The sequence below is a fragment of the Nansenia antarctica genome (genome assembly GCF_963989245.1).
Source record: "Nansenia antarctica genome assembly, chromosome: 17".
NCBI lineage: Eukaryota > Metazoa > Chordata > Actinopteri > Argentiniformes > Microstomatidae > Nansenia > Nansenia antarctica.
This window is the reverse complement of record NC_137687.1, coordinates 12,813,248-12,840,353: the sequence shown is the minus strand read 5'-3', so window position 1 is coordinate 12,840,353 and position 27,106 is coordinate 12,813,248. Positions and strand designations below refer to the sequence as shown.

At 43.6% G+C, this 27,106-nt stretch overlaps 1 protein-coding gene across 1 annotated transcript in view; it reads left to right on the top strand.

Moving 5' to 3' along the window:
* Positions 1-27,106, top strand: part of LOC308172298 (glucosidase 2 subunit beta-like) — a 134,771-nt gene that overhangs the window by 21,551 nt on the left and 86,114 nt on the right. The window contains exons 7-8 of the mRNA XM_080547201.1: positions 241-313; positions 8,664-8,742. Of these exons, the coding sequence (XP_080403327.1) occupies positions 241-313; positions 8,664-8,742 (152 nt within the window). The remainder of the gene's footprint in view (positions 1-240; positions 314-8,663; positions 8,743-27,106) is intronic.

Genomic DNA, 27,106 nt, shown 5'->3' with positions numbered 1-27,106 from the left:
CTGACTTTCAGAACGTTCAACGTTGTTGGATGGGATATTTGATATACTTATGAGGGGAATTCCACCCCCCCGATTCCTAATTGAGTATAATGTTCCTCAACTAATGAATTATTACTATGACTCATTTTCACGCAGTGCGAATGTTTAAGTCCCTAACGGCTCAGACCGATGTTATTATATAGCCTATGATGTCATCAGGGGTTCCCCAATAACCCAAATGTTATTTGTTTCTCTTCAAAGGTCCCAGAAGTAAGAATAGGACTGAATCTTCAAGCAGCATCTTCCATGAGTTGGACAGCAATAAAGATGGCAGGTAAATAATTCATTACACATTTTGTGACGTTAGAATGATAAGGTTCTATCTCCATTTGTGTCAAAATTGAGTTTTTTTTACATAATCTGATCCATTAGGTGTTTATTAATGCCTGTGTGGTGTTATTTTTTAAAATTTTGACATTTTTGAGTTAGTAATTCATAAAATACAAAGGTTCCATCTCACAAAACGTAATGGAATGTAAAAACTTTGACGCTCAATATCTCTGAACTGCCCTAAACGGAGATAGAACCTTATCATTCTAAGCTCACGAATTACCAAACGTGTATAGAGAAACACTACAATCTTACACACAGCCAATAGTCTGACAACCTAACTTTTTTCGAGCACTCAGACTCTCAAACTCTTACTTTAATAGAAACCTGGGAATGGATATTGTATCAGGTCATTGAGATTAACATTCATTTTTCACAATCATAAAAAAAATTATATTATAAATCCTTACATAATATAAAGCTTTTATAAAAGGTGGTGGAAATGAATCAGTCTATGCCAATCAGGATTACCTGAAGTGACTGACAGCTTGGAAAGATGACATGATATGAAATGTTAAAAAAACATTCAAAGAGCTCGATCTCGGTTTCAAAGAAAATCACAAAGTGTTGAAATGAAAGTCATCAAAACAAAACCCCCCAAAAACTAATCTCAAACCATTTCAACTTCTCTCCGTCTACCTTCAACACAATGATTGATATACCACTCCTTTGAAATCGCTCAATAAGATAAATGGTTGACTCTCCAGGCCCTAACTCATTGCGATGCACATCCTCCTACTCTTTGGTTTCCTAACTCTGTTGGTAAGTGTCATTTGTCTCTGAGAACATCCCCTCCCTCCCCCCCCCCCCGAACTACCCCGTCTTGGATCCTTCTCCCTAAGCATCAAAAAGCAATTCATTGCCTTGTTTGCGTTGCATAATCTCCTGCCTGAAAGGCTCGACAGGCCCCGTTGTCACCGCCTTGGCCCCCCCCGAGACGTCTAACTTGCTGCTGTGAGCAGTGTTTAACCTCCGCCCGCTTTATGTAGAATGGCACCGATTTCTGCTTTCCAGTGAGATATTTAAATTTCCTCAAGGCTTGCAGAAAAACCAACCGGATCTCCAATGAGCCTTTGCCCCCCCCCTCCAACCCTCCCCCCCCTCCTCCAACCCTTCCCCCCCCTACCACCACACCACTCTTGAAAGGAATCAATACTGTTCAAGCTAACTGGGCATATTCTTCGCGAGAGGATGAGGCTGGGATTGTAAAGCGAATGCGCTATAAAACATATGGCTGTATCCAGGAAGGAAGTGCTTGCGCGGCGTTTCTTGGGCTAGTGGGCGCACCGCTAATGCATTCCTGAGCCTGGATGTACACCATTATTCAGCTGCTGTCCCCGCCCCCATCGCGGCGTCCGGGCCGTGGCTTAAACAAACACATTACTAAGCTAAAATATCTGCAAGTGCCGCTTGTTTTTTTTTACGCCATTGTTTGTTTCAGTCAATCTGTCATTGGGATTCTGGGAGCGACCCCAGCTCGATCATTTGAATAAGGCGACGGAGGGGGAAATGTATATGTGTCGCATGGGCTGTGTAAGCGTAAGCTGCGTCACCATTTTCTTCTGTACTGCGTTGGCGTACACGGCAAAGTTGTCATGCTCAATTTAGATTGTTTTGTGTTGTGATGAACGCAGAGCGCGGGACATTGTAATACCTGATGTTGGCACAATTCTTAACACACTCGGAGTTGGAATGGGATTAACGTGCACATTGTAGGACTCTTATCTTGTAAAAAAAAAAAAGCCTTCTTCTTTCTCCCCTAATGACATGAAACACTTCTCTAGTCTTAATCGATTCGATAGGAATATAGCAGTATCTTAATGCAAATTCAGTGATAATTGCTCTCCCGTTTCTAAGATAATGTCATTTGTTTTGTCTATTAAGTCCATTATCATTAATAGTTGCGCATATTTTCTTAATAGCTTCGGTTTCCCGCTGAAATACATATTTGAAGGCAAAAGACTCTCGGAGGCCGTGCTGATTATCACCATAATGGGATTTTTCTTATGAAGTTATCTTCAAAGAAAGGCTATTGAATCAGGGATTTGTGCTATTAACAGTTTTAAAATGTACCTTTTTACAAGACTCAACATAGGCTAATTTCAGAAATTTCCTCTGACCAAGTAGACATGGTATATCCGCTGCATATTATATAGCCTTACAGTTTGAGAGAAAACATGCTGAATGTTGTCTAAACGCTATCTAACTAGTGTATAACGCTCCTGGGTGGGTATCTGGTGCTGTGTGATATTGTGTCCAAAGCCCTCATAAGCACCACACACACACTCACGAGTCCCTGTGCCAACCGGCTGGCAGTTGGCAGCCCAGTGCTGGATTAACTGGTACCAGTAGTGCCGGCTATAAATAGAGTCTACCAACTGCTCTAGGAAATGAACCACGAGGCAGCCTCCCCAAGGCCCAGTAACAGGTTGTGGTTTGATCCTCTCTGTGGTGTGTGTGTGCGTGCGTGTGTGTGTGTGTGTGTGTGTGTGTGTGTGTGTGTGTGTGTGTGCGTGCCTGTGTGTTTGTTTGTTTGTTTGTTTGACTGTTTGTGTGTGCACACACTCACTCACACGTTGTCAGTGTGTGTATTTGTATGTGTACAGGTGTAAAAAAACTAAATTGCACCAATAGGCTGCACTGCGGCATTATGGGAGTTTTTTTCGGAGGACGTGCCAATGGGAGACACATGTTGTACATGATGTTCCACATTCAATAATTACCAATAGGTGAAAATAGACACTTATTAGATCATAATGGCTGCAGTTGTCGCCTGTCTGTCAGGGTTAATCCCTCATACCACCAGTGCATCCTCTATACATACTGTATGTGACACAGTCTGATCATTTGGTCCGCATGTCGGCAACCGATCAAAATGTTCAGACTTTTCTTTTGAAACACGGAGCTACGTTTCAACGTTGTTGAGAATCAACAACACACACTCGCTAGTCAAACCAAAATACTGCAATGAAATGGATTGGGTGAGTAATCCCCACTCACTGCTACCTAGTTAACTATAACACTACTTTACATTGTTAGCAGGCTCACAAAACAAGCTGTGTTAGTTGACTAGCGATGTGTCATTGATTTTCAACAACGCGAAAGAAAAGTCCGATCATTACATCGGATCCCGACATGAGTGAATGAATGAATGAAAACCTTTATTGTCCCCAATGGGGAAATGTTGTTGTCAAACAGCTTAGTTAGGGCAGAGGACCAAAGTATTAGAATGTGTCACATATGTGGAAGTCGGCCTAGAGATACGTTCTTGCGTTGCTTTTTTTCTTTTTAATGATGTTTCAAACTGCTGATTTGCCAGCTTAATAACGGCTTCCTTGACTTTCATTGACACCTCTCTGGTCCTCTTCGGTTGATAGATGCCAATAGCAGACTCCAAAGGTAAATAGGAAAGCCTAGAATCAATACTAGACATTGACAGCTCTCTCATACCTGCATAATGTGACAGAACACACCTGATTTACCAGAAACATCTGTCAAGCCAATTGTTCCATTACTTTTGGTGCCCTGAAATAGGGGGGGGGACTATGTCTGAAAACTGTTCATTTCTAAGTGGTGAAACCAATGTACACCCTCAGATAAAAGCAGAGAATCTCTCCTGTAATCTCGACTTTTCTTTGATTGATTTCAAAACCAAACGTTTGGAGTATAGAAGTTAAAAGAAGAAAAAAAAATGCTTCACTGTGCCATTACTTATGCAGGGCACTGTAAATAAATGCATGTACGTTCGTCTACACTAAAGTGTAAGACTACACTAATGTGGCAGGTAATTATGGTTATGACTGGGAGTTTCTAGAGATAAAGGAGAATAGCTTATTTATTTTCCTCATCGCAAATGATAAGAAACATGAGGAAAGGGTGGCTCATTAAACCCTTACACATCTGGAGACACGTTGATTTGGTTTGTTGGGTGCTTAGATTATGACATTATAGACACTTCAGCTGTTGGTTACATTTGTTGCGTGTGTGTGTGTCTGTGTGTGTGCGTGTGTATGTGCGTGCGTGCGTGTGTATGTGTGTGCGTGCGTGTGTATGTGTGTGCGTGCGTGTGTGTGTTTGTGTGTATGTGCGTGCGTGCGTGTGTATGTGCGTGTATGTGTATGTGCGTGTATGTGCATGTATATGTGCGTGTATATGTGCATGTATATGTGCGTGTATATGTGCTTGTGTATGTGTGTATGTGTGCGTGTGTGCGTGTGTGTTTGTGTGTATGTGCGTGCGTGCGTGTGTATGTGCGGGTATGTGTATGTGCGTGTATGTGCATGTATATGTGCGTGTATATGTGCATGTATATGTGCGTGTATATGTGCTTGTGTATGTGCGTATGTGTGCGTGTGTGTGTGTGTGTGTGTGTGGTTCACATGGTCTATGATTGAACACAACCTCCTGTCGTCCCTGTGCGATTAGGGCTTGGGCCAGCTACTCAGTGGTAGATTGCTGGACCCACTGCACTATAGCCTCCACACAGCTCTGCACTGCAGAGTCTTTTTCTCATCCAGTTCCCGCCACATTGATTTTCTATAGTGGAACATGCAGCTCTCTCTGTGCCGGTAGAATCTATGTTTGCCTCTCCTCCATGTTTGATGGATTCCCAGGATTGATGGTGATAATGCAGTCATTACCTCCTCAGTATTGGTTTAGATCAACCCCTAGAATAGACAACCAGCAGGGAGGAATTACTGATACAGGGATCTAAATGTTCACTTACAGGTGTGTGTGTGTGTGTGTGTGTGTGTGTGTGTGTGTGTGTGTGTGTGTGTGTGAGAGAGAGAGAGAGAGAGAGAGAGAGAGAGAGAGAGAGAGACTGTATGTGTGATTCCCAATGAAACACAAACTTCACTGTACAGAAAGTACAGAAGTCAGAAGTTCACATACACTTCATTAAAAACTTTTTTAACCACTCCACAGATTTCATGTTAACAAACTATAGTTTTGGCAATTCAGTTAGCTACTTTGTGCATGACACAAGCAATTTTTCCAACAATTGTTTACAGACATAAGTGATTATTTCACTTATAATTCCACTATGTCTCAACTCCAGTGGGTCAGAAGTTTACATACACTAAGTTAACTGTGCCTTTACAGCTTGGAAAATTCCACAAAACGATGTCATAGCTTTAGAAGCTTCTGATAGACTAATTGACATCATTTGAGTCAATTGGAGATGTACCTGTGGATGTATTTTAAGGCCTACCTTCAAACTCAGTGCCTCTTTGCTTGACATCATGAGACAATCTAAATAAATCAGCCAAGACCTCAGAAAGAAAATGATGTACCTCCACAAGTCTGGGTTCATCCTTGGGAGCAATTTCCAAACACCTGAAGGTACCACGTTCATCTGTAAAAACAAGGAGGAAACAGGTACAAAAGTATCTATATCCACCTATATCGCCCAGCAAAGAAAAGCAATTACTCCAAAACCACCTTAACAAAGCCAGACTACGGTTTGCAAATGCCCATGGGGACAACAATCTTACTTTTTGGAGAAATGTCCTCTGGTCTGAAAAAAGATTTAACTGTTTGGCCATAATGACCATCGTTATGTTTGGAGGAAAAAAGGGGGAGGCTTGCAAGCCGGAGAACACCATCCCAACAGTGAAGCACGTGGGTGGGCAGCATCATGTTGTCAGGGTGCCCTTTCTGCAAGAGGGGACTGGTGCACTTCACAAAACAGATGGCATCGTGAGGAAGGAAAATGATGTGGATTGAAGCAACATCTAAAAACATCAGCCAGGAAGATAAAGCTTGGTCGCATATGGGTTTTCCAGATGGACAATGACTCCAAGCATACTTCCAAAGTTGTGACAAAATGGCTTAAGGACAGCAACAATTTAAGTGGCCATCACAAAGCCCTGACTTCCTATAGAAAATGTGTGGGCAGAACTGAAAAAGCATGTGTGAGCAAGGAGGCCTTACAAGCCTGACTCCGTTACACCAGTTCTGTCAGGAGGAATGGGCCAAAATCCCACCATCTTATTGTGGGAAGCTTGTGGAAGTTTACCCTCCAAAAGAACAACATTCTTTCTTTTCTAACCCTTTCTTCTCCTAGCACGACGACTGCCAATGGACGCTGGCCTGAGCTAGATTACTCTTCCTGCTACAACTGGTTGATTGATGATTCACTTATTTTGTCAATGTACCATTGATTGTAAGTCGCTTTGGAATAAGGTGTCTGCTAAATGCCCAAAATGTAAAAAATGTAATAATGTTTCACCCAAGTTAAACCATTTAAAGGCATTTATGCTACTGAATGTAGTGTATGTAAACGTCTGACCCACTGGGAATGTGATGAAATGAATAAAATCTGAATAATGTATAGAAAATGTTTCTTCTCTACTATTAGCCTGACATTTCACATTTTAAAAATAAAGTAGTGATCCTAACTGACCTAAGACATGGCATGTTTACTAGGATAACATGTCTAAAATGAGTTTAGAATGTATTTGGCTATGGTGTATGTAAACTTCCCACTTCAACTGTATATCAATACAGTACTGAAAGCGCTATTAAGTCCACTAACGGTAAGACCGGTAAGAGTACCAGTATACAGTAGGTCACTGTTTAAAAGGGTCATGGTTGAGTGACGGTATTGTGGAGGTACCGCAACAGGAGTAGCAAGCCAACCAGCCTTTTCCCATCATGTTTTACAAAACATTTCCTCTGCTTCTCTGCGCTATTAGAGAATGTGTGATGAAGAGTATGAGAGTAGGTAGGATATTTGAAAAACAGGAGTTGGTCCCATGACTTGGGTCCTTGATAAGGTAACCTGATATTTAAACCATTTCCACTCTTTTTATCTCTGTAACTCTCGAGCTGTTATAATAAACGTGATTTGTCTCATAAGGCAAGCTGATGAGGCAAACCATGACTAACCATTCTCTCTCTCTCATTCTTTTTTTTTTTTTGTGATTATTTGGAGGTAACAACAATAATGTCTGAAGTTTCTACCAGAAGGAAGGATCTTTACAAACATTGTTTACAACTCTTGACACCACCTTGTTGTGGCTTTTGGCAGCCTTCACAACTTAAAACTGGTCAACCTCACCTCCTTATCAGCCTTCAAGAACTCACTCATAGACACTTTTAACATGTGCGATTGCTTCTAAACTAGGACCCGTCCCCTGCTGGCCTGCTGTTGTTTGTTTGTTGGTCTGATTTGTCCTCTTGGTTTGTAACTGTTCCTGTTCTCTTCTCTGTTTTGTCTTGTCATGTTTAATGTGTTTTAACTTTGTATTTCTTTTACCCCCCTACCCCCTGAAAAGGCTGTGCCTTTTGCCAGGTCGGCATTGTAAATAAGAATCTGTTCTTAGTCTTACCTGGTTAAATAAAGGTTAAATATCTATTTTTAAAATGGCGTCTGTTGCAGCAGCGGCATTGAGGCGGAGCACTGTTGCAGTGGCGGTATGAACCTTGGAAACACTGGCTTACTGTCCAAGTACCAAACACTTTGCAAACCATGAAGCTTATCAGTCTTAACTTTTTAAGAAGAAAGGGATCTTCTACATTTTGTCACACTTGAGCCAATCTTTTTATTTTTTCGTTAGTCACCGACCTCACATTGGCGAAAAGTAACTGCACTAAGAGAGAGGACAACAGGCTTTCAAATTGGAGGGAAATGGCCCCTTTTAGGTAGCCTCCTTTACTTTAATCCAACGACTATCTCCTCTTAGTGGAAAACCTTGGCAGACAGGGGCTGATCAAAGGTTGGGCGCTCTGAAGAGACAGAGTGGGATAATCGCCCCTGCTCCACTGTAGATGAGAACAGAAAGCTCCACTGCAGATCTCCAGGAGAGTACACACAGGCATCTGGGGGCTAGGTTTTTCTGTCTCAAGCAGGCTGTGGATTCTCCACTAGTCTATTCTGTTGATGTACATTATACTGTGTCCCTAATCTCTTTCTCTATCGACCGTTCCCCTTGTTCTGATGTTCTTTTGTTGTTCCCCTTCTCTCTTGTTTTTTTTGTTCTTCTTTACTCCGGCTGTTCTCACATTCTGCCGTTCTCTCTCTCTCTCTCTCTCTCTCTCTCTCTCTCTCTCTCTCTCTCTCTCTCTCTCTCTCTCTCTCGACATTTCCATCCTTCCTTCAAATCTCTCTCTCTGTCTGAGTTACCCTTTAGCCCTCTTCCACTGCCGACTTGACTTTCTTTCTGGAGTCGGTGCCCTGGGTCGAGGTTAAAAACACGCTGCGACTTGTGTTCGTAGAAGAGTGTGTACACGCAATCAGACTAATTCATTTATTGATTGAATGATTGAATGTTTCCTTCGAATTTACACAGCATAACAGTGGATGAAGTCCAGGCTAAAGTGACGTTCGTCCTGGATGAGGAGAACGGCCTATCTGAAGAGAAGGCGATGGTAAGTCACCCTGTGTAGCGTCGTAGCCCTGTGTAGCGTCGTAGCCCTGTGTAGCGTCGTAGCCCTGTGTAGCGTCGTAGCCCTGTGTAGCGTCGTAGCCCTGCGTAGCGTATTAAAGACATCATCCGGCCCTGCTGCTGCATATCAAACACACACATTCCCTTTTCCTCGGTAATCCAAGCCGCCTGTTTCTTTCGAACCATCAGACATCCCTTATTCTCAGCCCCAGCCTCATTTTTTTTTTTTTGCGGTTTCCCCTGTCAACCTCTCAATTCAACCAGTATCCTCACCACAGGCTCCGTCCACATTCATTTGAATGAGCCAGACAGGGCACAGTTTCCAACAATGATTTTTCCCTTCTAACCGTGATGTGTGAGAACGCGGCTGTCGGTTCCACTTTAAACTGTAAGCTCCCGCACCCAGAGCAGATATCAAAGTCTTTCGGCTGTAAACAAAATGGCTGGAGCTCCGTTTCTCTTCTCTCCCCCCCCTCATCTATAAATGCTAATCGGTATGCGAGAGCACAGCCAGCGAGGTCTGTTAGCGTCTCTAGAGTGGGTAATACTGAGTTCAGTCTTGCCGAGTAAATTGACACATACTCACTCTGAGCAGTCTCTCACATCCTCTAAAATGCACCAGTCACACATTATCAATATTGTATATCTGTAAATGCTTACAAAGTATTACTAGCATGCAAAGTAAACACACTAGTGGTGGTTATTGTGTGTGTGTATTATTGTGTGTGTGTTTTTGTGTGTGTGTGTGTGTGTATTATTGTGTGTGTGTTTTTGTGTGTGTGTGTGTGTTATTGTGTGTGTGTTTTTGCGTGTGTGTGTGTGTGTGTGTGTGTGTGCATGTTTCTTCTAGAACTGTGTTCTTACGAGGGCGTAACTGAGCGTTATGCTAAGTAACTACAGAGCCTCAATTGATGCTGAGCCTCATGGGCCCATTTACAAGCTAAGGAGTCCAGGACCAGCATGCACTTCCTTTGACAGCCACACCTCTCTAATCTCTATGGCCATTTATTATTATTATTATTATTATTATTATTATTATTATTATTATTATTATTATTATTATAACATCTAATGATGTTGTGGTGTTATGGTGCTATGTACGGGAAAACTCCCCTGCAACGAACATTAACGCCTCATCACTGCTTGTTTGTTATATCAGCTGGTGAGGACAGGGAGAGAAAAAAGAATATCCTCATGAATTCAAATACATTTGAAGTGAGCGAATGAATTATGAATATGCATGAAATATGAAAATGCGCACTTATCCGTAATCAAAACAAACGACTATCAAGCGCGGGCAAATTAAACAGGTTGCCAATGACAGTAGTTAACAAGCAATTTACATTAGAACGAAAAGTGGCCGCGTTAGCCGTGGCGACAAGGTCTGGAGACCGCAGCTAACAGAACCCATTCAGGGGCCGTGGTTTTGGTTTTGTTCACGGAAATGATTTTTGTTCTGCATTTTCCTCTGATTGGCAGTAGCATTTGGCTCTCATTCAACCCACTGTTATCAGTGGCTGATGACATTTTCCACCACAAAGACACGTCTCATTGGCTGTTTTATGACATTGCATTGAGAATTCATTCTGATGCTGTATGCCTAATACATAAGACATGTTCAATGTTCTTAAGGTGGATAGATAAATACCCCTATTGTTCAGGTGATAGCATATAAGGCCCTTCAATTTGGGAGTTCTCAGTTGTGCAACTGTTGTATTTGAGAGAAGAAGAAAGTATGAGGAGTTATTTCCTCGGCGACGGTCTGTTATTGTAACGTCTAAAGACTTTCATTACTTTCGGGGCGAGGACGTCAGGAATTGGGGCTGTAGTTTTCGATTTCGTGCTCTTCCCACTTTGTGTCATTTTCACACCTTTTTATTAGTCCCCCCCCCCCCCCCCCCCCTAACCCTCTCTCTCTCTCTCTCTCTCTCTCTCTCTCTCTCTCTCTCTCTCTCTTCCTCTGAAGAAGCTTAGGGCTCTGCAAGAAAATTCAGTTTCCACTTCAGTGGTCCAGATAATTCAAGAACAGAGAGTACCTCAGTAAAACAATTTGATGATCAAAGGAAACATTCCTCCCTGTCAGAGAAGGCAGAACTCTCCAGGCAGCGGCATTAGGAGATGCTAAGGTCCTACTTTTGTGACCCATCATCCATATTGACTGTAGCAGTTCTCTCTCTAAAGAGAGGAGAGGGTTTTGGCCAACATGGTTACTTGTTGTTTTTGTGTAGCAGAGGGATTTTCCTATTAGATTAAGGTGATAGATTTGGAAAATGGATTGTATTCATATATAATCCATTGTATTTGTATTTTAGCAACACAGTTCAGTGCACACAAACCAAACGACTGATATGCTTATCATAACAATCGGATGTGTGTTTTTTTCAGTAGGTGATTACTATTATTTTTACATAATCTCTAGATGCATGCACACATATTTATTTGAACTCCTTTAACGCTTGTCTTCCTCGGAATAGTATGCTCTTTGTTATCTCGATTGGAGATTGAGGGCATGGATGCCATATATTCAGATCCGCCCGAGCGTGACCAGGCTTGGTCGGTGGCCGCGGTGGAGAACGGTTGAGCCGGGGAGATTGCCCTCTCCCCGTCAGTAGCCGGCTTGAGAGAGTTAAGATAGATTCCTCTCTCCATCTTCCACCCTGACCCCTCCAAAGCCCCCTTCACCCACCCACAACAGTATATGGGGTGAAACCTCAGTCTCACCATGGATTAGGGTTTTTTCTATCAAATACTAGAAGAAGAGGAGGAAAAACATGCTGATGAAAAAGAAAGCAGCCCGCTGCTCAGGTGCTCATTAGAGGTGATAAGAGTGGAGGAGAGAGGAGGAAATATCTCTCCCTGTCTTCCCGTCTCACTGTCTGGTATACAGTAGCCTGGCAGAGGGCACAGGCGTATCAGTCACTCACATATGAGAGAGAGTTGCCAGAGAACGGCAGAGGATTCAGCACAGGGGATCCGTCGTTATGCTGTAACCAGGCAGAGATAGAGCATGGGTTATTGTACTGTTCTAAAATCAGTGGTGCATGGACCAAAGGAAAAACAAGCATTTTAACAAGATCTCTATTTAACGAGCGCCGTGGTGGCATCCATAATTCAAGCTGTATTCACACTGGCATCCATTGTATGCCGCCTTCCTCAGTGAGTGATACAATACAATTTAGATACATATGTTGCCACTGGAGACATGCTGATTTCCTCCTGTCTGCCCTCAACTAGATACAATTTCACAGTTCGCCAAAAAACAAGAATGTATTACTTGCTACTTTCCTATCACCTCAAGAGCATAAAACACAATAGTAAAGGCCCTACTTTGGTTGTTTCTCTGCTGTTGTTCTCGACATCTGTCTGTCACACGAGGAGATGGACGTTGTCAGCACTCGAGTTGAGGGGGGATGAGGGGGGATGGCACCCCTCCCCCCCTGAAATAAAAACGGTCAAAATCACCCCCCTTCTAAAACTGCCATCCCCCCTTTCCATTCCCTTATGTCATTATATCAATGAACAGAGTATGATATCACTGCTATTTCAACATTTAGTTTTGCGCATATTGAGTAAAATACTTTGGGGGGTGAGGGGGGCACGCACACATGCAATGACATTTTTACCAAGTCACTGACACTGAAGTCACTGACTCTGTGGGGATGCTAAAACTGTCCGCATATGATCAAATCCACCATCCCCCCCCCACTGATTTTCTTTTACTTGAGTACTGGACGTTGTCCCACAGAGAGCTAAACCCACACCTGCGATCCTCAAGGCGAGCGACACGTCCTGATCCTAGCCTTAATGTGACGTGTCAGCTCGCCTCTCCTGTCAGCGTGGAGCTCTCGACGTGACGCCACTCTCTCCACGGCTCGGCAGTCGGCACCCCCCCCGCCCCCCCCACCTCGCTCCACAAGGTCAAACACTCGGCCGGGATCTTCGCACCATCTGCTTGAGTTCAGTGACATTTAGCCCGCGCCAGCGCTGTGTATACTCAACCTCAGAGGGAGTAAGCATATTTGCATGCCATTTAATATTAAGAGGAGTGCATTACGCACACATTTTCCGTCTCAAAGGTTAAAACAAAAATCTTGGCTTACAGGAATGTCGACGTCGGTTCACTGCACAAATATGCATAATGCTAGACATCTCTCATCATGCTGTTATTCGAGCCTACTGTAGTTGACTGAGATTTGTGATCGAGGATGTTGTGAGATATGCAAAGTACGCCTCATCGACTGCTCCATTACCCGCTTGTGAGGTGCCAGCCTGGACCATTTAGTTTAAATGGCCCCCCGTTTTATAATGCAAATCATACCTACAGCACAGGGGTGGGGAGAACCCTCGTTCTTAGACAGACAGTGTTCGGGCTGCTTTTCCAACAGCGACCAGAAGGGGGCAGCAGGTCTCCAGATGAACGTTAGGCTAATGGAAAGTCACATTCACAGGTCATTTAATCTCTTTGTTTTCATGGGCGCAGGGCCTGTGGTGATGCTTTTCTCTCTCTCTTTCTTTTCAGGGAGTGAACCCTCCTGTTCTGAAATGAACAATCCTTATCTCCCTTGAAGAAAAAATTCCTTTCAATTGTATGTGTAGGGTTTGAGCTTACAGCATTTCGAGGATTTAATATACAGCACCGGTCGACACACTTTCCCATTAAATCGAACGGGGAAGTGTGTCCAAACTTTTGACTGGTACTGTATTGTGGTTTTTCGGAGAGGCCTTTTTTATACTGGACTGTTATAGTATAGCCTATGGGGAAACACATTGTGTTCTTTTCTTAAATGACTGCATTACCCTGTGATATATTTATGGCACAGTAAGTAGTAGTAGCTAGTAATAAGTTAAAGTATAGACACACCGTATAGTTAGCTACTCTGTTCTCTCAGTAGCCTATGGGTACAGCGTTCCATCTCTTGACACAGTGCAGTGCTTGCAGTATCATAGCAGTGTGGTAGCCTATAGGCGACCGGCGATAGAAGCTAAAAGCTACAGCGTGAGTAAGTAGCATGTACGGTATACGCTTGCAGTATTATAGTGACATGGTATTACTGGTATACACATACTGACAGTATTAAGAGTAGAGCGTTGGTATTACTGTTATCTAAAGCGCATTACGGTTTGACTTTGGTAAAAGCCTGTTTGTATATGTATACGTTGGCTGGCGGAGGGAAAATGGAGGGAAAATGGAGGCTGCCTGACTGAGTCGTCCTGTCAGTACCGTTCCTCACCTCCCTATCAAACGCCTCATGTTTTTTCATGCCCAGCTAGAGTGCTTTCAAGTTACATAATGTGGAATGACAGGCTCAAACCAGAGGTGGGGTGATATGTGGTTTGTAGTGTGTGTGTGTGTGGGGGGGGCTGGGGTGGGGGAGGGGGGTGAAGAAAATTGACCTGCTAAAAACGCTGTATTGTGTCATGTTGGTGAGGTTGGGTGGGCTGGGGAGAAGGATCGGGGTGGTTAAATGTCAGTTTTTGGGGGTTAGAAATGTATCAGAAATTGTGATGGTTCTGTCCACCTCAATATTTTTCCTTGTGCATCTCCCGCTCTGCCTCTGCCTCTGCCTCTCCTCTCCACTCATCTTTGTTATGTAACTGTTGAGATTGGATGCAGTTAAGGTCGTGGAGGGCTGTTGAGGTAATGGAGCTAGCCGGAGTTCAAAGGCGAGAGGGGGGACGACGAGGAAAGGTGAAGGAGTAGTCGTTTTGTGTGTCTCCTCGAATGTGATGGTGGTTGAGATGGGGGGGTGTTGTTACTGAGTCTTAATTTCACCTGAGCACTCCGTCACCAAGGGCATCTTCTCTGGACTGAATAGACTGGCCTTGGTCATGTAATATCCTCAGCTAGCCCTCAAGATAAGTATAGATTAGGCGCACACACACACACACACACACACACACACACACAGGGACACTCACAGGAACACACACACCACAGGTACATGCTGACACACAGACAGACACGTACACACGCACGCGCACACGCACACGCACACGCACACGCACACACACACACAGACCTTCCTCAAGGTCAACAGAAGAGAGAGTCGCTATTGTGCCTGAAACATCCCTCCAATGCTATCTATGCCCCTATCTTCAGCCTTAACAAACAAATAACAACCATCCTAGCTCAGATCTCTGACCGGCCCTACAATGATACAGTAATTGACTCTGAACCTCCCTCCATTTTCACTGCTGTGAACAATGGTTATTTGTAAACAAGCCAGGCGTAATGCTGGGGGCTTCATAATGTAAAGATGTAGTCACTGTCAAAACGCCAGCGTCGAGACCCCTCAGCGAGGCGACGGACAGCAACAGAGGCGCCGTCAGAGTTTTGACGAGCGTCAGATTTAATATTCATTGTGTCTCACACAGGGCCGCTCCACGGTGCTCTCCTGCTATGACAACAGGGCCTGATCGTGGCTCACACAAGAGGGTGTCAGACAAAACACTGTAGAGAACCCACAACTGTGCCCCGCGGTGGTGTAGCGGTCTAAGCACTGGCCACTAGTGCAAGCTGCCCACCGGGGACTGGGATCGTATCCCAGCTCGCCAGATCCGGATATGGCTGGGGCACACACGGGGAGCGGCATATTGGGCGGCCGCTCCCGAGGGCGGTATAGGAGTATTTCCGGACAAGGATCCGTCGCGCAACAGCGCCCCCGGGGTGCCGGAATAACAGGTGCTGGGCTCGAGGAGCCAGTCAGCTAGTCTGCCTGGCGGCCTCTTCTGGGACTGCCGGCCACGGGGTCGTGCGGCGGATCCTTCGCAATAGGCAGGGGATAATTGGATGCTAGGTTGGGTTCAATTGGCTACCAAATTGGGTGAAAAAGGGATAAAATCTGGGGAAAAAATAAAAATTAAAAAAATAAAATAAAAAATGAGAACCCACAACTGTGCTCTTTGGGAATGGGGTCAGGGGGTCATTCAAAAGAAAGTATAGGCGGGAAATGTTACAAACGGAAAGCACAGACGAGGAGTTTGAATAATGTTTGTGAATTTGTCATGTGAAGTAGCTAGTTACAACTGGTTATGGCCTGCTACTACCAGAATTAGATTTACTTGCATGGTCATTATAACATGCTTACTTATAGGACATTTTACTAAATGTTTTTTGACAATATGTTATTCATTATTTAGATGGAACGTAAGTGAAGTAGAAGTGATTACGTTTAACGTAGGGTGAATATGTCATGTGAATGCCCCTTAGCATCTCACTAGCTGCACTCGCCAGTTGTCCTCGAGCAAGCCCAGGGCAATGATTTGTATCCTTATCGCCATTTTCCATTCAACAGCAACTATTGACACTGTACCAGTATAACGTCAAAAGCACTGGTCTGCAGAGGAAAGTCATTGGTTACCATGACACCATCAAATCACGACCAACATACTAACCTCTTCTCAGTCTGCTGTGTGTTCCTCAGAGGATCATCATTTTGTTACAGTGTCATAATAGAATAATAAGCAAGACATGTTGTATTATTTGCAACTGGTTTCCCCACTTTGTATATGTTTGCTGCATATATCCATACTATTTTTCAGTACATATATATCCCATACTTAATACATTAAATATAGGTTTAGATAAATGGTTTTAGACTTAGTATTCAATTGACAGTGCACTATGTCCCAGGTAAAGGAGATAACAATAACTTAGATGGATCATAATCATGGGAGAAACTGGCAGTATTTTAGCATGTTTACTAAAGCTCAAATCAAATCTCAAGAGGAGATAAATAGATAGGAGGCTGGCAGAACAAACCAGACAACCTGCATCATCATTTCTTGGTCTCCTTGGTGACCCCACTCTACGGCAGATAAGACTATAATGACACGCTCTCTAAGAACGGCGGGGGAACAGTTCACATTCAGGTCCTGCTAGTTCGGTCGTAAGAAGAAGTCCCAAGATCTGACGTTTGCCCAAAGAATGTTTCCCCCCATCATCTCAGGCTTTTGAGACTGCTAAGATTCGGCTTGCTAGCTAAGGGATGACACACGGCATGACAAAACTCCTGCATCTGTCTGTCAGGCTTGCTTTTTTTTATCCCACTGATATTTGCTGGCTCAGGCTCAGCTAGGCTAGCAGAAGCCAGGGATAAGAGCCAGACACAGGCGGCTCTTCCTCAGAATTCTGTCTAGCTCAAGATTCGAAAGAAAAAAAAAGCTCTGAATCACGCCGGTGTCGTTACACACTCCCTCAAAATGTAATTGGTTACGGTGAATAGTTGGGGGAGATCAGAGAGTGTATTCCCACTCCCTCAATGTGTGTTCCATAACAACGTCCCGGCCTTGCGTTAATACCCTTGCTCATCCTTACCTTTACTTTTTTCCATTATTAAGCCTCATACTTCTATGCACATTTTCCCTCCCTCCCTCTCCCTCTGCTCTATTTGTGAGTTAGGTACATGGCACACCTCTTCAGTCTTCCTCTTGTCTTCTGAGTAAGCGAAGAACAGCCACAGAGATAGATGCCTTGTGCTATTTAAGACTGATGGGGGAAAGCCAGGACCGGAAGAGAGGGTAGGTGTAGGTGTTAAGTTGATTGGCGACAGAAGCATCTGCTTTTGCTAAACTGTCGCCTCAGAAGCGCTGCCATTGTTTCCATACAACAATAATACTTCTGTCTGCTGAGAAGTGGCACCCTCGGAAGAGTCACGCAAGAGAGAGGCGTTATGTAAGGAACATTTAGAGAGCTATCTTCTTTTTATAGCCATCCAAGACCTTGATCTATTTCCTATTTCATTTCTTCCTCTCTTCCTCTTTTCTTTCATCGGTTCAGGGTTAACACGTTAGACAGAGAATAAAAGTTCAGGGATACGTGGTGGTCTGTCGCTGATCCAATGACAGTAATGGCACAGAGGCGAGGGGGGTCCCAGGTGTAGCCCTGTCTTAAGCGCAGCAACAGGGGAGGCGTGGGGGGGGGGGGGGGGGGGTGAACGGAGGCTAGGGCGGCGTCATGAGACATTGTGTCCTCTCTGACAACCTGCCTGCACCCGTGTAGACTTCCTGACAGGGAGCTAAGCAAAGAGACAGAACGGCTGACCCCCGTGTCGAGGCAAAACAAGACCCCGATTTTTGGGGACACCGTGAATGTAGGATTTGAGATCTAAATGTGCCTTTTTGCATTCATTTCGATAAGGGTGATTCAGAAAGTAGGCGCTTTCCCTGTCCAGAATGGACCCTTTGTTGAGACACGTACACACTAGATCTGAAAGGATTAAGATGATGAAAATTCCTCTTGGCCTAGAGGGAGCTTCTGCCATGTTGGTTCCATCTATCCATTCCTTTCAGATATACAAGTGTCTAGCACTAGAACAGCCGTGCCTTTTTACATACTAAAAGAGCCGCCTCGCCCCTCTTTTACAATGCTAAGCTGCTATTTACACACAACGACCACTAGTTGGCTGCTTGTAAATTAGCCTGCTTCCTACACAGAAAAACTGCAAAATAGCTTTATATTAGCTCATCCTGATCTTATTTGTGGCAAAATGTAAGGATACTGGGTGGTGGAACGCACATATCTAGGAAAAGTCATGCAAAGATATAATATTACTCTTATTACATTTTTACTCACAGGGGTCAAATGACCCCTCATGGCTGATTAAGTGCTCGGGAATTGGGGCTAGGTGGGGAGTGTTTTGGGATAGGGGCTCTAAGTAAAGTACACATCGATTGTAGGTGAAGTGCAGAGTTGCCCATTTGAGTTGCTAATTGAACTGGTCGCATTAGACAGTGAACGTATGCAAAGCCGGCAGACGCCAGTCCTTTGATGTACACATGTAACATCAATACACACTGGGAGATGCCCGTGTATTTGTTTATTATTGCAAAAGTTGTGACCTAGCCTAGCTAAAGGGTGACTCGATATCTGCAGTACTCGAGCCGTGCCTAACTAACAGAGTCTCGGGATGTTGTCGAGTCGAGTCGATAAGGAACCCGGAAGCGCCGGCTCAAATATGGACCGCTAAACACGGATGTTAATTAGAGTGAGTTAAAGGTGGGTTCTTAGACCGTCGTGTGCAGTGCTCGCTGTGCCACATTGGCCTAGCTTCAGCTAGTCGTGACCTGCCCTGTTGTGAGTCACAAGGTCGATTTTGGTATCATGTTATTTCTCATCGTGTGCCCTTTGAGTCAAGAGAACACACTCCCCCGTTCTCCCTCTTAGCCTCCCTCCGTCTCCGGTCTTCCACGTACGAATCGCATGCATGCTCTCCGTGTGCGTGTAATCACGTTCCCCTGTTATCCTCTGCTTTTTAAACCCCCCCCCGCCCCCCACCTCCCACGGATTCCTCTCCCCCCTGGCCTGTGTGCTTGTGTTCTCCTGTGGACCGGAGCCAGAGAGTCAGTGCTGCATTCACACTCCCTCCCTCCCTTCTCTCTCTCTCCCTCTCTCCCTCTACAGGGTGACATTTATTAATTAAATATGGTGTACTGCCGCAGGATGCTCTTCCCTTCCCACTGTCTCCAGACACTAATAATTACATTGACATTTAGCTCCACGATAAGCCGACCCTATGGCCTTTATGAAATGTTCCCTGAGTCCGAATACCCAGCAAATATAGACTGACGCGAGGCGTGCATCGATCCATCTGCCATTCTTTCCGCTTTTACGCTAAGAAGAAGAGGCACTGCTTATTAAAGTGGTCAGAGCATGCATCTATATCTGATAGTCACACCTTTGCCTGCTGTCTGTCAGTTTAGAGATATAAGGTGAGCAACACTGGGCTAACACTTTACCTTACAGCTCAGAATAAGTGGGTAAAAAAAAACATGGTCATTATCAGTAATTACCGGTAGTTTACCAGTAACACGAAAGACCATTATCTTGTTATTACCGGAGTGATTTGCTAGAAACTACCTTCTCTGTTCAAGCATCTTCCATGCAAAGTATCTATGAAATAAGGTGGTGTCAGATGGAAAATGTTACCTGTTTTGTTTTAGCCTTGTACCCCATCTTAACCTCACAGCTAATAACATGGTTACTCAATCACTGGTAATACGAAAGGCGACCTACAGTAGTATTTGTATGCATGGCCACTAATAATAATAATAATAATAATAATAATAATAACTTTTATTATATAGCGCCTTTCACAAACCCAAGGTCGCTTTCCAAGGGAATCGGACAAACAGAACAGAGCCAGAGAGACAAACATACAAAACAAGAAACAGTGAAACAGCTACTAAAGGTTGAATGCAATGGTGAATAGGTGGGTTTTAAGGGCAGCTTTGAATGTATCCAGGGCTGGAGAGTCGCGGATATCCTTGTGTAGAGAGTTCCAGAGGGTGGGGGCTGCCACACTGAAGGCTCTGAATGCAACACAGTAAGAACCTACCCAATGCGTCTGATACATACATTGCGTTTTTTTTTATAGAGGATTTCCATGCAGTTAATTTAAAGTTACTCTGCCCTTCACTAGAAGGTCGCTTTTCGTTAGGGGGCTCATGTATTAGATTGCATTTCATAACGTTGTACTCGTGCTCAGCATTTTTTGCAGTATTGAAGCCACTGTCAAATCCATCACTTTATTACTTTATCGATGTTGGGTTACTTTTTTACTTACTTACGTTACTTATTATTATTGTGTTTTTTGTATCTGAATGCTGCAATGTCAATATTGAGGAAACAAAGCCAAATAATTTTTCTCTTGTGCACTTGTGTACAGTAAGATGTAACAAAAGCGATTCTGATGTTCTCATATGCAATTGTTTCTTTTAATAGAAGAAGAAACAGTAACTCACTGAGCAACTGTGATACAAAATGGCTAATTAAAGTATCGTTGAACTTTTCTTTGATGTGCATCAAGGACTATTTTCAAAGTTAAGAGTTACAGAGTATAGCTACGTTAAGTACAGTAGCTGTGTTATTGTTTATTTATGTATGTTTAATTGTTGAGTTTATGTTAAGTTTGAAGCAATAACCCAACATTAGCCTCAGTTGAAGGTAGCTAGCTCTAACAGGAGCAATGGAGCTTGAGCCATAGGACTAGCTTTGGATTGTAGAATCACACGCATGTTATGTGAAGTTAATGTCAGAATAGTTGTAGCTAATATCTTGTAATTGTTGGGAATTAATTATTGTGGTGCATATCATTGAACATAGAATTCAGTCCAATAGAACAGTCAACTCCATCCAACTTACACAGCAAGTGTAATGAAAAGGTTTTCAAGACATTTCCTCAATTCATTCTAACACCCACAAACAGTTACATTGCAGAGCCAGATTTATTTACCAGATTCCCCTATCACAGACATGATGCCGTTTACCTGCTGGACAACTTGTTATTGCTACTGTCTCAATGTTTTAAGGGAAAATGTAAATGTTCATTAACTGTATATAATCATCCATACACCATTCATGTACATATGTGTCGGACCCATTTGGTAGCTTAATGCTGTGTTAATGATGCAGTGGGTGCATGCATACTGATAGGTATGACTGTATTACCACTGACTGAGGGTGGAACTATGGTAAACATGGCGAGGTTCATATTTCATACAAGGCAAGAACAAAAAGGACACTGGTAAAATAGCATTTTCTAGTTGTTTTACTATTTCCATATTCTCGGTTTATAAATCTAATTAAATGTGTGCTTGTCAGTTTCAATGATTTAAGAACAATATGAAAACAGTGTCACAACAACACGCAAACAAGCATCTTTCATGCAAAAATAATTAGGTTCTACTTAACTACAGTCTACCTTCGAATAACAAGGTCATTGTCTTTATTGGTACTGGTAACTATCAATAATGACTGATAATTAGCATGGCGATTACCATGATATTACCCACATATTCCAAGTTGTAATGTAAAGTGCTACTAAACACTGTGCCCTCTATCACAGACATTATGGCATTGATAACACAACCTCACTTGTATGATAACCAGTGAGTTACTCGACTCATTTCTGGGGGGGGTGGCTGTGGCGCATTGTCTAATGATTGCAAGGTCGGCAGATCAGTGGTTCGATCCCCGGTTGGCCTTATGTCGAGGTGTCCTTGGGCAAGACACTGAACCCCAAATTACTCCCAATGAGCGGGCCGGCGCCTTGCATGCTAGCTTGCCGCCATTGGTGTGTTAATGAGCGTGTGAATGGGTAAAATGAGAGGTCATTGTAAAGCACAATGGAATAAGGCAGTCCATTTACCATTTATGTGACAAGACAATGAATGATTCACATACGGAAAGATTAACTGATTTCCTCAGTATGTAGTACCTGCTGTATATACTGTATCAGTGGTGGACTCAGGCTGTTTGAAGGGCAGGGGGGGCGAAAAGAAAAAAAGGGCACCTACTGCACAACATGGGACCCCATCAGTGCACATGGTCAAGTTTAGACCATTGGAAGGGCAGCCAATAGGGCACATCCTCTCATTTTCGCCACTCAAAAGGGCATTTTTGCCACTCAAAAGGGCACTCAAGCGAGGCGTTTTTCAACCGTGGGGGCACCAGGAGGGGCGGTCGCCCCCCCCTGCCCCCCCCCTTGAGTCCGCCAGTGTACTGTATAGGCTACTACTACAGTATCCTACATGAAATGATTCAACAAGCGAGTGCTTGCTTGTGTACTGAATATCAATAGCTATGTGCTTCAGACACATAGTTTAAGGTGAGCGGGGTTTTTAAAATAAGCCCCTGAAAGACTGTTCAAGACCACCGGCATTATAATCACAGTTGTTGCCAGGTTGCCACAGCTGTAGAGCTTTCATCTACAGCCACTCTTTTCTCCTCAACTCTCTAGCATCGTTTTCCCCCCTGATTTCCCTCCACAGGAGACTTCTCCTTTGTTTGTCCTTGTGTGATGACAAACCACCACACATCACATTGACAGGAACTAGACCCCATCCTGTTAATGACAAATTGTAGTTTATTCCCTAGTAATCCCAATACAACCTTCCCTCAGAACAATCACAAAATGCCAATTTCAAGGTATTGGATTACTTTAGATTTAGCCTCCCCACAGCTTCGGCCGGCCGAAGGAATAATTTGACAATCCATCGCAATCCGACACAATCACCTAACCCGGTTTGCTTGAATAATCTCAGATCACAAGTTAAACTGGCGACAGGGATTGGAAGCGGCCCCGAGATGTGGGCACACTATATTTGAATCTTGAGAGAAAGGAAAGGGAGAGAAAATCATCTGGGCTTCAAATTGGGCCGTTAGGCTCATGGGATTGTATGTGCCACTCCGTATCAGGTAAGATGATCAGTGTTGCACCCTGGGAAATCTTCCAATTAGTTATATTATTTTGGTCATTCCCCCACCGTCGATGTGGCTGTGAGGAGATGACTTGTGACTACTTCAGCATTTGAACAGCATGTTGCTCAGCAGTGAGTCTGGAGCTATAGGGCACATACCCAGGATATTACTCTGAATCCAATGTGGGGAAGGAAAATTGAGATAAGGAGAATCTATGACACCTACACTATACAAGTGGCAGATCCATTACAAGGGTGTGTGTGTGTGTGTGTGTGTGTGTGTGCGCGTGTGAGATATTTCCAGTCTTGTGTGTGTGTGTTTGTGGTAATATGTAATATGATATACTACATATTCGCCTGTATTATTACCACATATTTTATCGTGTAATGTGATGTTTTTTTTTATACTCATATCCAAGAAAAGTAATATTCTCTACCCAGGTATGGTAATATCTGTAGACAGTTGGGAATAGTTTTGCCTGAACCTTGCGTAAGTTATAATATATTTTTCATAAAACCGCATATGGTTTGCTCAGCCCCATTTGTTTGACTAAACCAGGTGTAGAGGTTGTACTGTAGGCCAATGGAAAAGGTGAAACAGCGGTGAAACACCACATTAGATTGAAACGCTTGTTTGAGAAGGATGTGTTTCAGAGGCGGTCGAACGACAGAGAAGGCGGCTGTGTGATGACCTGATGAGAAACATGTGAGGTTCATTAAAAACATATCACATCCCCAGCCAAGGCGGGAACCAAGGCCTTTCCCTTATCACTTCATTCAGCTGTGTCTTTTCTTACCCATAGCCTTTCAGTTTGATATGTCCACCTTTTTCCAATTATACCTGGTTTCATCCGTAGCCCATATAGCTGTTCAGGTTGTCTTTTCCACTATTAATCTGATGTATTAATAAATTAACATTAATTACTTGCTAGTGCCTTACAGTTGTACTGCCCACGGAAATGGAGAGGACTCAAATTAGATCCCCAATTTCCAATACAGGTGGTCCAAAACGATGAGCCAGACCACTGTAGAGGCTTCATTACATCTAGGATCTATTCCTGGTGAAGCATTCCATTTCAATACAAGCGATTGACTAACAATGAAGATAGTTTTAACTAACAGTTGTTGTTAGTGTCAAATGCATACCAATTTACCACATTCATTGCTTCCTGATTTCACTATTGAGTTACAATTAGTGGTTTAATCTGAATACTAAGTAAGTTGGCCAATGTTTGATTCCACTGTTTAATTCCATTGTCTACCATACACGACAAACTACAATGCCTATGAAAATGTGTTCTTACAGCAATGTCACTATAGCAGTGTCACTATAGTTCAGCTTTTGTCATAGGGAATATACAGCAGTGCATTGTTTTATTTTGAAATATAGATACACTGTCAATACAAGGAGATATACCTACTGTTGGTTCAAAAGTAATTTTTTGGTCTATTATAGAACTTTCACATTTACCTCTCATTGTCTAATGGCGCACACAACGCACCAATCCACTTTCGTAGACAGCCCTAGAAAATAATCTACCTCGTAAGCACACGAAACAACTTCCGTTGTCATTGCCCATTGTCTTTGCTGAAGTTGATGGTGATTCAGTGCACCTAGGTGTGTGTGTGTGGCTTTGTCTTGGCGGAGTCAGAGCATCAGAGTAGTGTTTATTAGCTTAGCTTAATTGTGCATAGTATCTAAAGGTCAATGCCCGCTGCGATACATTGCTGCCAAAATGGCTTCCAGGGGACTCCATTTCACATGAATACACACTCTGAGCTGCACCACCTTCCTCCAGTCTCTCTCTCTCTCTCTCTCTCTCTCTCTCTCTCTCTCTCTCTCTCTCTCTCTCTCTCTCTCTCTCTCTCTCTCTCTCTCTCTCCCATCCCTCCCTCCCATCCCTCTCCCCCATCCCTCCCCACACAGCAGCCTCGCAAGCGGGTTCACAGGCGGTGAGTGACTGATGGCTATTCACTGGTGGACATCGCTTCGCTGCCTCGCTTTGAGCAGTGGGTTTTGACGCCCGCTAGCTACAAACTAGTAGGAGTCCAGATATGTTCGCTTGTCAATTCTCGGGGCTATAAAAGCCGAATTCCTATTTCCTTGTTGCATAAGCGTTATACATATTTCTGTATTATGAGTGTTTGTTGTCCTCTGAATTAAAACATGCACTGTATCTGCTTAACTACATTGCCTTCCCCTATGATGAATGGTATTTGACTTGTATAAGCAGTAAACTTAACAGTGTGGCTGTAAAAGCTGATTAAATATGAGAATTGCTTGAATAAATAAGCAGATGAGCAGGCTCGGGGATATCTGGAGAGTGAATCGGAGATGGATGGTGTGCAGCATATTAGAAGCAGAGCCGATATATCAGAGCACCCATATTATCGCCCGATAGTCTTTTACTGGAAAAATCTGTTTCTGCACATATTCCACATATTCCTCCCATAATGCACCGCCGATACAGCACCAAAGATGTGCATCAGCCTCACATTCTGGAATGATAGAAAATCAGTGTAATTGGATTCTTTAGTCGGGATATATATATATATATATATAGAGAGAGAGAGTATGGATTTTTAGGAATGTATAAACTTGTTTATTGGTGTTTTCTATTACTGGAACGCCTACTGAAGTGGCTGAAATCAGCAAGTATCTTTAGCTCTTCAGACTGAAGTCAATTAGTACAATTGCTAATTAAAAGGATGTTGACTGAACAAGATTAAGTAAGCGTTAATGCATGACACGATATGTTAACCCCTTAACCGCCGTGCACCTCTTTCTCAGCTGCGTTATACGGCATAAGGAGTCACACAGTAAGATGTTATTCGGTATGTGTGTACAGTATATTGACCAAACATTACTTCACCCCGTTAACATAGGTTAGCTTGTATCCCTGAATTTCAGAATGACTTTTGTCACAAGCAGCTTTGGTGTGTAGTTCAACTGTAGTGTAGGAAGGGCTGTGGCGCAGGAGGTAGAGCCGGTGTCTAATGATCGCATAGGTCTGCAGATCGGTGGTTCGAACCCCGGCTGGCCACATGTCGAGGTGTCCTCGGGCAAGACACTGAACCCCAAAATTGCTCCCAATGAGCGGGCCCGGCGCCTTGCATGGTAGCTTGCCTACCTCGCCATTGGTGTGTGAATGTGTGAATGAGAGGCTGTTGTAAAGCGCTTTGGGATAAGGCTCTTGTGGTGTGAAAATGTGCTTGGATGTTACATTCCCAAAAACCTTGCCGTTACATGCCTGTAGAACGGCTGCTTGTTGTTCTGTGCGCTGTCTTTTCCAACCAGGCAGGACTATTTTGCTAGAGTTGTTGCCTAATATGCTCGCTCGCAACATGGAAGAAAACCTGCACGAAAAAACTGAATTCTGTTATTTTGGAGCTCTGCCCAAGCAAGTTTTTTTTTTTTTATTGGTTCAAGGTATGGTTTGTGTCGCAAGGCATCACTCATTCCAAATGAGTTTCCATCCCTTTGTAGCTACTTTCTGCAAGTGATTTCCCCAGGCTTCCCGGACTAGGAAAGGCTGGTCTCAACAAGGTTAGTTAAACTGTATCAGCATGGACTGCATGGCAGAGGTGTGTTTACCCTCGTGAAGAGAGCAGGACATAACTCTGTCATATAGTTCGTCTTGGGGCGTGTGGGGAGGACTGGAATAAACCGGTAGGGTGCGGCTGTGGCGCAGGAGGTAGAGCCGGTGTCTAATGATCGCAAGGTCGGTAGAGCCGGCGTCTAATGATCGCAAGGTCGGTAGATCGGAGGTTCGAACCCCGTCTGGCCACATCGAGGTGCCTTGGGCAAGACACTGAACCCCAAATTGCTCTCAATGAGCGGGCCGGCCGGCGCCTTGCATGGTAGCTTGCCGCCATTGGTGTGTGAGTGTGTGTGAAGGGGTGAATGAGAGGCCGTTGTGAAGCGCTTTGGAATAAGGCGCTATGTAAGTCAGTCCATTAGAATAAACCATTTTTGGAAATAACAGTGGTTGCCAACCTAAAAACTGTCTAACTGTCTGTCTTAAGAGTACATGTTTGTATGTTTTTATAAATTAAATATAAAACGGAGTATAAGAAAAATAATTCAGTGAATGATCAAATTAACACAAGTCAGATTGAACAGCAATTCACTGATATCAGTATGGAGT